We start from the raw sequence: 12,371 nt of genomic DNA, 5'->3' as shown, positions 1-12,371 counted from the left end.
GATTTTTTAAGCATTTTAAGATTGATTGTTTTTAATACTCCTCTTTTTTTTGCTATTATGTACTTCAACCCAAGCAAATCCAAAATTGGCCTTCAAAGCACATGTTTATATATAATTTACAGACCTACTCCGGGTGAAGCATGACTATTTGTGTTCATATATACTTAACCCGGATTTATTATGTATTTCATTTACTATTATAATTACATTCTTCAACCAGGGGAATGATGACTATCCTTTGTAATAAAATGATAAAAAAACTCATTACATAAATAGTCATTACATAATTTGCCAAAAATAAATTAAATTGATAAATAAAATGCCAAAAAATTTATTACATAAAAATGAAGTTATTTATATTACAAAACCCCCTAAAATTGATGGTTTGATGGTGTGGTTTTAGGGGTATATTTTGGTGGAGCCCGACGTTCACGTTGTGGGCGACTATGGCGACCAACGTTCTCTTCATCCGTATGTGGGGGTGTGTGAAACATAGACGAAAAATCATATGTTTCAAATGCTATCGATGAACTTGAGCCGGGAGGAGTAGAATACGACGGTGGATACGGGTCGGGAGGAGTAGAGTACGGCGGTGAATACGGCTCTGGAGGAGTTGAGTACATGGGTGGATACGGGCCGGAAGGAACGGAGTACTGAGATAAATATGAGCCGGGATGACTGGAGTACTGAGGTGGTAGTGGGCTGAAGATATCAAACTCTGAATGATATCCGTGGCCTGAGGAGCCGGAGAAATAGTCATCGCCCCCTAAATCTGGATGATAAGAACTACCTCCAGAGTGTAGTTCCGGCTCTGGCTCCGGCTTTGGTGCATGATGTGGATCTGGGAGATGTTGCCCAATTCGTGTCGTATATCGGAGGACTACCATCGACCACCCACCAAACAAAAATGGTTTCCCTATCTCACAGTACAATTGTAGGTACTGTAACGAGGGCTGGAGATCCAAACCACGATCCATCTGAGGTACCCTCCCAAACTGATTGTTCCACATCGTAACATATTATTCATGCTCATCTCCCCAATCAAGCCCATGCTTCCCCCTCCTGGTCATCCCATGGATATCCCTCAATCGTACTGGCGAACTCGGGATACATTGTATGCAACCGAAGTACTCGATCGCCATGATACCACTCTACTATTTGAAAATTGATAACGGGTGCGCTAATGCACCATAAGTTTGAGTGGACGCAGGTAGAAGAGGGAATAATCGCCATAATTTCTAGAACAGAATACGGCATCCAAATGAACTTCACAGTTAATCACATTTTTATATTAACGCAGGTTGAGTGAAATAAAATAATAAAATTAAATTGATATTGGAAAAACTTACCCCCTCTCCAGAATGATTCTCAATCATCAGACGGTATATCAAAACCGTGTATGACCTCCCGATACCTGGATTTGTGCTCCATCTACGAAAAAATTGTTAGAACAACATAATCCAAAAAAAAGTCAACTAATTGTTATAACGCATAAAAATTCATCACCTATTAACGAGTGGAAATAGATATGATTGGTGACTAATTGATGCCAAGAATGGCATCCGGTAAAGTGCCCACGACTACAGCAGTATGAGGCATTCGCCTATGTCCATCGCAGAAGGATCTGTCGTCCGACAAAGTTCACGATACAACATGGCTAACACTGCGGAACCCCAACTGTATGAACGGGTGTTATGCAAATTAGATAATAGGGGTAAGTACATCAAGTGAATCGTACTATCGTTTGAATCCGGCATAAGTACACCACCTATAAGGTGCATAATGTAAGCTTGAATGGCCTGCATCACCTCCCATTCATTGGCAGTACTCGGCAAATACTCAAAAATTGGCCTTTAGCCATGAAAATCTCAAACTGGGAAATTTCCCCTCACTTGGCGAGTGTCCAAGTAATTTATAGCAAAGGGTTGCCGGCCTGGAGATCGAACTTATGCCCGTGACCGAGTTCCCGTCGATGGGGAGCCCGAGCTGTAGTGCAACGTCTTCTAGAGTGATGGTGCACTCCCCGCACGGCAAATAAAATGTGTGGGTCTCCGGACGCCATCGCTCGACTAAAGCGGAAATCAAGTCATATCGCAAATCAAAAGTCCGGATCAATGCCACTGATCCAAACCCGGCTAACTCCAAGAACGGTATTAGGCGTTCATCTGGCCGAAATCCTATACTATTAACACGGCCTCTCAATACGCGGTACGGCTCCTGACATTATTATATTAGCGAAATAGTTAATACAATATAATTTAATTCAACAAATAACATAACTATGAAATAAAAATTTTATTACCATCTCATTAATGGTACTTGATATGTGATTTGTATTATCAATCAAAGAACCCATTTGTTACAAATCTGCAATTTAAAAAAAATTGAATTCATTTTTTCTTATTTCAAAAGATACAATAAATTATTTCAAATTTTAGAAACAAACACGATAAATATCTCATAATTTCCCATTATTTACCTACAATAAAAAATTATGTTAGATAACAGTAATAATATAATTAAAAACATATAAACTATCTAAATATAAAAAACATTCGAATTTAAAAAAAAAAAGAACTAGAAACATACCTAATTAGAAGAACATCCAAATAACCTATAAAATTATATAACAACAAATTAATCAACATTTTAATAAATCAATAAAAATTATCAAATAAATAAATAATAATATAAAATTACATTATATAAAAATGACATTAAAAAATCACAAATCACAAAACACTAAACTATAAACACTAACAATTTATAATCATAAATTACTAACACAAAATAACTATAAAATTATTTTTTTAAATACATTACTAAATAAAAAATCATAATACACTAAACCACTAAACACTAACAATTTATATAACCTAATATTAAATTACTAATAAAATAGCTATAAAAATATTTTTTAAAAATATATTACTAAAAAAATCACAATACATTAAACCACTAAACCACTAAACACTAGCAATTTATATAATCTAATCTTAAATTACTAATAAAATAGCTATAAAATTATTTTTTTTAAATATATTACTAAAAAAACACAATATACTAATACACTAAACTACTAAACACTAACAATTTATATAACCTAATCAACTATAAAATTATTTTTTTTTAAATATATTATTACTAAAAAAATCACAATACACTAATACACTAATACACTAAACACTAACAATTTGTAACCTAATCCCATAAATTATTAACAAAACAAATAACTATAACAAAATACAAAACACTAATAATTTATAACCTAATCATAAACTACTAACAAAATAACTATACAATTTTTTTTTAAAATTTACATTGCTAAAAACTCACAAAACACCATAATTTTATAATAAATTACTAAAATAATACATTACCTTTTTTTTTCTTCTTCTTTTTCCTTCTTCTTCTCCTTCTCCTTTCTCTCCTTTCTTTCTCACAATCGGTGTTTGCTTCAACTTGGAGGGACCATGCTTATAAGGTCCCCATAAAGTTTTTTTTTTCTATGAGTGATATAACTCATGCATGGAGAAAATATGGGCAGCATGCAGGGGCAGCAAAAGCAGTGACAGCAACAGCAGCAGGTGAGGGTTGTTGTGCCTACCTGTCAAGCGCGACTAGTCGCGCCTACCTAACAGGCACGACCCGTTTCGAGTATTTTTTACCTGTATAAAACTCATATTTTTATATATATATTAATATAACTATTAAAAAATAATATAATAATAATTTTTTAAACAAAAAAATTAATATTAAAAAAATAGGTTACGCCTATCAGATAAACACAACTTAAAAAAATACTATTTTCGTAATTAATTTAGCTGACAATCTATTTTCAAATATAATTTTTTTTATAATATAATGGTAAAAAACTCGAAAGATGATTTTGACAATAATGATAATACATAATGGCTCCAATTATTTTCCATTTGTTGAAGCAGAGGGAAAGTTTCAGCAATGGCGGCCATGAATCTCGTTTCAGCTAGGGTTCACTCTTTCAATTAAAAGTGAGGAAAGGGTTTTCAATTTCGAAATCCAAGGGCTACAAATTGGGACCGCGAGCTACTTTGGTAGAACCGGGAGGTAGAAGCCGGACCAAGAGGAGATGGTTCTTCGGCGACTCTGTAGGCGTCGAGAGGGGACCCTGCGACGGACCTTCAGACGGAGGCCAAGGCCACGGCACGAACCGTCAATGCCTCCTTTACAGCCTCGAGCTTCTTGCCAACAAGTATGGGTCACGACTGACGACCTGTCCAGGTTAGGCCCCAGAAAATATGGAAAAAATAAAAACTGAAAATTGACTAATAATAATAGTAATGAGTTCGATTTGGATTTGATTCTTTTTTTAATTAGATTTGATTTTCATTTGATTAATAATAATTGACTATATTATATTTGAATCTATTCTAACGGTTGGAAGCGTGATGGATAATTACAAGCTGAAATACTAATTTTATTACGCAAATAACACAAATACAATTATCTTTTTAATTCTATTCTGCTGCTAGTTTACAACTCTCTTCACTCGCAAAACCTTTTCTTTTTGTTATTATTTTTTTTTCAGGATCTATTATACCAACCCATGAACTATATTTATAATAAAGTTTTAATCGACATTAAGAATTTTTGCCTACTGTCATAATTATCCTTTCATCCTTAACCTTCAATATTTCACGAACCTTTCAGCACATTTATCATTATCATCATTTTAGTCCCTGCTGCCACGTTATTGATTTTTCAAGCTCCAGACCAATTTTGACAGCTTACTATCCATCTTGCAAGCTAGTCTCTTTGTTGCCTCATCTACATACTTAAAAGACTTAAGAAATCATTAGTCAGCTGTCACTTACTAAACCACGTTATCTACATACTTAGCTGACTTTAAAAGTCGGTTTGATTTCTAACACTTCCCATTAAATCGAGCTTTTCATTCCAATCTTTTCTTTGAGTTTATAGAATACGTCCGTTTTCAATGGCTTCGTAAAAATATCTGCCAATTGATCTTATGTTCTGTAGTAAATTAACTCCACTGTTTTATTCTTCACATGCTCTTGAATAAAATAATACTTTGTATCGATATGCTTGCTTCTACAATGAAACACTAGATTCTTTGTAAGAGATATTGTGGACTTGTTGTCAATATAAATTGTAATTGGACTTTCTTTTATAATAGATAATTCACTCAAAATATTCTTCAACCAAATTGCTTAACACGTGCATGTTGCAACAACCATTTATTTTGCTTCACATGTTGAGAGGGCTATTGTTTGTTGCTTTTTGATGACCATGAAAATGTCATGGAGCCAATATGGAATAAATATTTGGATGTGCTTTTACGATCATCCAAGTCACCACCATAATCATTATCTGAATAACCAACCAATTTTGAATTTTGTGAGTGCGTATAAAATAAACCATGTTTGATGTATCTCAAAATTCTCTTTATTGCAATCAAGTGATCTTGTTTTAGCTTCCCCATATATATGCTAACTATTCCCATTGCATGCATAATGCTTGGCCGCATGATAGTCAAGTATCTTAAACTTTCAACGATACTTTTAAACAACATTGGATTTACTGGCTCTCTAGATGAATCAACGCTTAATTTCATGTATGGTTTTGCTGGCGTGACTACCGACTTGCAATTTTTCACTCTAAATATTCCATCTTTCATTTGTTTCACTTCAAATCCAAGAAGGTATGACATTTCACCAATACCTGTTATTTCAAATTATTTAGTCATAGCTTTCTTAAGTTCATTGAACATACTTGGATTGTTTCCCATGAAAATCATATCATCCACGTATAAGCACACGATCATGATGTCACCAACTCCAGTTTTCTTCGTATATAGCGCATGCTCGTATGGGCTTTTCGTGAACCCGTTCTTTTGAAAATATTAATCTATTCTTGTGTTTTATGCTTTTGGGGCTTGCTTCAGTCTATATAAAGGCGAAAAATTTTGTCTTACTATCATTGTTTTCCATATCTAGGTGGTTGTCCGATGTAGACTTCTTCTTCTAGGTAGCCATTAAGGAATGCTCACTTCACATCCATCTAATAAATCTTTCAGTTATTTCGTGATGCAGTTGTCGTGAGAAGCCTTATAGTGTCAATCCTAACGATCGAAGCAAGTACTTCATCATAGTCCATTCCATATCTTTGCTTGTAGCTTTTTGCAACTAGTCTTTCTTTGTATTTCTCCACTTTTCCTTCTTTGTTGGTCTTCGTCTTTGTACACCCATTTGACTCCAATTGGACTATGTCCTTTTGGTAGACTTGTTAACTCGTACGTGTCATTTCTTCTTATTGCTACAATTTCTTCATCCATTACCTTCTTCTGTTTGACATTTTCAATTGCATATTCATATGTTATTGGATCACATTCTGATATTAAACAGAACAATAAATAATCGAGTGTTGTTTCTATAGGTTCTATGACTCATAAATATCACGTAAACTACACATTCTTGCAAGTGCTTCCTTTGAGCTGTTAGTATTGGTATTGGTTAGAGATGATGATGTTGTAGGAGTTGTTACAACAAGACTTGGTGGAGGGCTTCGATTGTCGTCTTGTTCTTGATTATTGAAGTTGTCTTCTTTGTCATCACTGAAAAATAATCCTTCAATTTTCTTTTCTTCTTCTTTCTATATCTAGTAATCAGCTTCATTAAATTCTACATCTCTTGAAATAATAACTTTCTTGGTGAGGGGGTTGTATAGCCTATATGCATTGCTTCTTTTTTCATAACCAATGAAAATACATTTCTTTCATTTATTGTCGAGCGTCTTTCTCGTCTAGTCAGGAGCATGAGCATATACGATGCATCCAAAAACCTTGAGATGTCCAACTCCTAGCTTTTGATTACTCCAGGCTTCATTGGGCATATTATATTTTACACTTTTTTTCAAACACCGATTCAAAAAATAAACAGCACATTGAACAGCTTCAACCTAGAAAGTTCTTGGTAAATGCATACCTTTAACCATGCTTCTTGGCATATCAAGAATAATGCGCTTATTTCTTTCAATGACTTGATTTTGTTGTGGCGTCTACCAAGTCATCAACTGTGAATAATTTCGTGCTCCTTGCAGAAGCTTTCAAACAACTTTAAAGTATACCCATTCTATCAGTTCTGAGTACCTTTATATAATATCCACTCTGTTTTTCTACCATAGTTTTAAACTCGATAAACTTGTCAAATACTTCTGATTTTGTTTTAAGAATATATATCAAAATTTTTCTACTAAAATCACCAATAAAAGTAACATAGTACATGTTTCCACCAAGTGATAGTATAACAAAAGGACCAGCTATCTCGGAGTGCACAATATCCAATGGTCTCCTGGCTCGTCGAGATCTTCCAACTTCAAAACTCTGTCTGTATTGTTTTCCTTTAATGAAAGTTTCATACAGTTGATCAGGAGGATTAATTTCTGGCAATCCATTTACCATCTTCTCCTTTGACAATAGCTTCAGGCCAGAAAATCCAAGTACGCGTACCTTAAATGCTACAACCATGAATCATCTTTGATTGCATTCTTCATACACTTCACCTTTCTAGATTCAATATAAATAGTGAACAAACGGTTACGCATCATATCAACTTGGGCAATTAATTTATCACTCTTATTTTTTAGGGTGAGCATGCAATTCTTCATATATACTTCATATCCTTTTTCTAGAAGTTGTCCAAGGTTGATGATGTTGTTTTTCAAAGCTGATACGTAATAAACATCTGATATGTACTTCTTCTCTCCGTTCTTTTATGTAATAGTAACTTTGCCGTTACCTTTGACTATGATACGCGATTCATTTCCAAATGTTATTTGTCCGTGAATATTCTCGTCCAACTCTGAAAATAAGTCTTTTCAGCCATACATGTGATTTTTGGCACAATTATCAAGATATCAAACATTTTTACTTGGTTTTTCACTTTATTTATAGGTGAGGAATACATTAGATTCCATGTTTTCTTCTTCTTTAACTATTGCTACAAGATTTCTCTCTTTCACCTTAGGAGTTTATCTACACTCATAACTAAAATGACCATATTTATTGTAATTATAAAATTGTATCTGAGATTTATTTCCTTGTTGCAATCTACCTCTTTCTCGATCTCGACCTCGAACTCGTCGTCCATGACTTGATGTCTGATTTTCTTCGCTTGTTTGGCCTCTACCATATGATTGATTACCTCGTCTATATGTTCCTTGATTGATTGCCTCGTCTATATGTTCCTTGTCCACTTCTATTTCTTCCTCCATATCCTCCATAGTATCCTCCACGATTACATGTACCTTGTCCAAAATTACCGCTAGCTCCACTATCATTGAATGACAGTTTGCTTTGCAAGACTTACTCCAATTTTTCAGTATCATCATTTTACTTCATTTTATACTCATGGGCTTGAAGGAAACGCATAAGTTCGTTGATTGATATTTGTGATAGATCTTTTGATTCTTTGATGGCAACAACCACGTAATCAAATTTGCATGTCAATGAATGCAAAACTTTTTACATTACTCTTACGTCATCAAGTGTTTCTCCATTTCTTTTCATTTCATTTACCACTCTTTCACCCAGGTGACATAATCAACGCTTTCTGAAGGTTTTATTTTCAACGTCTCAAATTCAGCTCTAAGGGTTTGTAAACGCCCTCTTATCCTTTTTACAAGCTTCTTTCAATACTCTTTTTTCTTCATTTTTCAAAGTCACTTCGGTAGCTGCATTTTCGGGATTAACATATCCTTCTTCAACAACGTCTCAACAATCTTGAGAGTCGAGCAAAGCATTTATTTGGATGCTCTAATTTCCACAATTTGTCTTTGTTAATTTCAGGATCTGCGGTTGAATCATGTTTGCCATTGTGACATCGACAAGAACCTCACTCAGATACCACTTGTTGGAAGCGTGTTGGATAATTACTAGTTGAAATACTAATTTTATTACACAAATAACACAATTACAAATATCTTTTTAATTCTATACTAATTGCTGCTAGTTTACAACTCCTTTCACTCTCAACACAAATCACAGGTTGATAAAACATTCGCCTTTACAAAGGTTTAAATATAGTCTTTTGGGTTTATTCTCATTGTATAATAAAATACTAAGCCTATTCATGGGTGTTGTTGCCCTCTTTATTCGTGTTGGTGTTAATAGTTGTCTTTAACATGTACATGCGGATTTCTTTTTAGGTACGGTTCACGTGAATTTATCAAAATTGAACGTAAATGCCCCTTTGTTTCAGCTATAAAAGGGAGTCTTTCCTCATTTGCAAGATGTACTGAAAATTATTCACCTTTCTTCTTCATTTCTCCTCTATGCACCTTCATAGTCTTTCTCTGTTTTCCAGTTGGCTCTCTGTCTCTTCCATATTTTCATTATTTCCTCCCTTATTCTACCATTCCTTCTTTCCAAGAAAAAGAACAACCCTTTTGAGTTCCATCTTACTCATTCGAGTGTATAAATTTGGAAACACTGTATTAATTCTATTTTTATTTAATTTTAATTTTTTTTATAATATAAAAATAAATATTCAATTATAAACTAGTTTAAAAAATCCTTAAGTTGTTGTATAAAAAAAATTAGAAAAGGACGAATCAAATCAACTTAAATTGGTGTAATTTAATTAAGTTGATTTGATTAATTGAGAACATTTGTAAATTTTAAGGGTTAATTTTTAAAAAAATATGACTAAATCGATACAATATGTACAATTTGTTGTTACATCGATTTTTAAACTCCCACGTTACTCTCTCGTCAAACACTAAATGACACTTAATGGAAATGGCTTAAGAAACAATCTTAATTAGTTGAGTGATAATTTTTAATATTTTAAAAGTTGGATGACAAAAAAAATTATTTAAGTAATCTACATTATAATTTAGCCAAAGTATAAATATGTAAAATCACACGTAGTATATGATAAAATCAAGAAGTATATATCTAAAAGCAATAATTAGAATTACACCTTGAGTGAAATTACTCTTTCATTTATTATTTATATTATTCAATTTTGGATTATACTTTTACTAGTATTTCAATAATATAAAAGTAAAAAATTAAGTTTTCTAAAAAAGTCTACTCTCTCTAGCATGTCTTTGGTCTGCTGCTGGTAACACGTCTCTGGCTTTTTATTTTCATTTTTTGAGTAGTTGGTTTGGTTGTTTTACTCTGCCTAGGGTTAATTTGGTGTTTTAGGTGGTACGAGGTTACAGTCAAGGAGAATGAGATGGTAGAGTTGAAGTTAGATGATGGGGAAGAAGAAGTGATGTTATTGCCTACTGAATTTGATTCTCATAAATCAATCTGCGAGTTTTGCTTGGTTGGTTGTTCCCTTACGGCAAGCATAGTCCATTTTCCAAAAATGAGGAGTACGATGGCCAGCCTCCGGCATCCTTTAGGGAGTGTTAAGATCTCAGTTTTGGGGGAAAGGAGATATTTGTTTAAGTTTTTCATAAGATGAACATCGAATGAGTGATACATTTGGCTTTGTCGACTTTCAATAATAATTTTTTGATTATTCATCAACTCGAGGAGAACGAAGATCCAATGCAAGTTTCTTTAATTTTTTTTCTTTTTTCTGGGTTCAAGTGCATGATCTACCTCTAGGTTTTTTTTCGGAAAATGTAGCGAAACAACTTCAAAATTTTATTGGTAGATTCTTGGAATATGATACGAAACAGTTGAGTAGGGGAATGAAAAATTATTTATGTGTTCGATTTCAATTAGATGTTAGATGCCCATTAAAAAGGAAGAAAAAAATCATGATCTTTCCCGATAAGTGTACTTATGTGAATTTTACGTATGAAAGGTTGATGTTATTCTATTTCCTATGTGGTTGCTTAGGATATAATGATTCATTTTGCCTGATTAGATTTAACAAAAGTGTGGAATGTGCAAAATTTGGTTAGGATTTGATTTTGAAGGCACAGTCAAGGAGAGCCACTACCATGAATAGCATATGGTTAAAGGAGGAAGGAGATGGAGAGTTGCAAAAAATGAATCATGAGCAGTCTGATTTAGGGAGAAATTTAAGGGATGGGAAAAGGTGAGAATCAAATATGAGGGTCAATCTTGTATTGGGATTTAATTTGGAAGGAGTCCTGAGTAGTGATGTCGTGAATTATGGGGAACCTTCAAAAGGATTGGGCCAGATGGACATGGAGCATGATTTGGAGGAAAGCTTGATTAAGAGTCATGATGGAAAAAAAAAGATCCCGAATGGATATTTTGGATCCTAACTTTCTACTACTATGGATTTGTTAGTGTCCAATGACGAGTAATCCAAAGCTCGGGTTCAATTTTTATTGGTAGTTGCTAAGGGTTAAGTCGAGAAGTCACAATGAATATATTATGTTGGAATGTCCGTAGTTTGGGGAATCCATGAGATATTATGAGACTTTGGCACATGCTGAAGGTTTATAATCTCCAATTGGTCTTCTTTATGAAGATAAAATTAAATGGTATGCGAATGGAAAAGGTACGTAGAAGATGTGGATTTCAGAATAAAATTGATGTTCAAGCCGAAGAGACACGAGGGGGACTTTTTCTTGCATGGAAGGAAAATTACAAGGTCTAAGTGCGAAATTATTTAAAAAATCATATGGATGTAGAGATTCAAGAAGATGAGGCAAGTTCAAAATGGAGATTGACAGATTTTTATGGAGCCTCAGATGTGTGAAATAGAAAGGATACTTGGAATTTGTTGAGACATCTAGGAAGGAACCAACACTTGCCATGGATAGTATGTGGGGATTTCAATGAGATTAGCTATTCTTATGAGAAGCTTAAGGGCGTCCCAAGGGAGGAAAGGTGAATGGAGGAATTTCGTGAGCTGTTAAAAAATTGTCGGTTAATAGATGTTGGATATTCAAGATTATGGTTTACATAAGAGAAGGGGAATTTCCCGGAAACAAGCATTAGAGAAAGATTAGACAGAGGAGTGGAAAATGTTAATTGATCACCATGTTTCCGAATGTTGTGATACGACATTTGTCACATTCTTTTTTGAATCACTTTTCTTTATTTATTCAAATAAATCATGGAAATAATAGGTAGGGATGAAAATATTTCAATTTAAGGCATGGTAGATTGTAGAGAAATCGTGTGAGGAAGAGGAGAAAAGAATATCAGAATCAACATCGGGAGATATCATTGAGAAGTTGGCGTCTCTATGAATTGGGTTGCAAAAATGGGCAGGGACCATTAGAGCAAAGCGGGCAAGGCTTACAAGGACTTTAACAAGAAAGTTAGAAGAATTGAACAGTCTAGATAGGGATGATGAGACTCTTGTAAAGTTCATCGATGTAAAAGTCAACCTTAATCTAGAGATAGGTAAGGAAGAAGTGTATTGGGAACA

General features: G+C 33.9%; 1 protein-coding gene across 1 annotated transcript; it reads left to right on the top strand.

Moving 5' to 3' along the window:
- The first annotated feature begins 3,883 nt into the window (after window positions 1-3,883).
- Window positions 3,884-10,536, top strand: LOC107951938 (uncharacterized). The gene is made up of 2 exons (XM_016887123.2): window positions 3,884-4,260; window positions 10,211-10,536. Exons 1-2 carry the CDS (start codon window positions 4,109-4,111, stop codon window positions 10,473-10,475), a joined length of 417 nt encoding a protein of 138 aa, XP_016742612.1. The 5' UTR covers window positions 3,884-4,108; the 3' UTR covers window positions 10,476-10,536.
- The last annotated feature ends 1,835 nt before the right edge of the window (window positions 10,537-12,371 follow it).

The sequence above is a fragment of the Gossypium hirsutum genome, chromosome A02 (assembly GCF_007990345.1).
Source record: "Gossypium hirsutum isolate 1008001.06 chromosome A02, Gossypium_hirsutum_v2.1, whole genome shotgun sequence".
In the NCBI taxonomy this organism is placed as follows: domain Eukaryota; kingdom Viridiplantae; phylum Streptophyta; class Magnoliopsida; order Malvales; family Malvaceae; genus Gossypium; species Gossypium hirsutum.
Note: the sequence above shows the minus strand (reverse complement) of the source record. Positions and strands in the feature narration are given on the sequence as shown.

What these genes read in the sequence shown, in the direction of transcription:
- LOC107951938 (XM_016887123.2), top strand. Translation starts at nt 4,109, where the DNA reads ATGGTTCTTCGGCGACTCTGTAGGCGTCGAGAGGGGACCCTGCGACGG. An exon ending in ACGACTGACGACCTGTCCAG is followed by an intron (nt 4,261 to 10,210) that starts GTTAGGCCCCAG and finishes TTGGTGTTTTAG; the next exon opens with GTGGTACGAGGTTACAGTCA.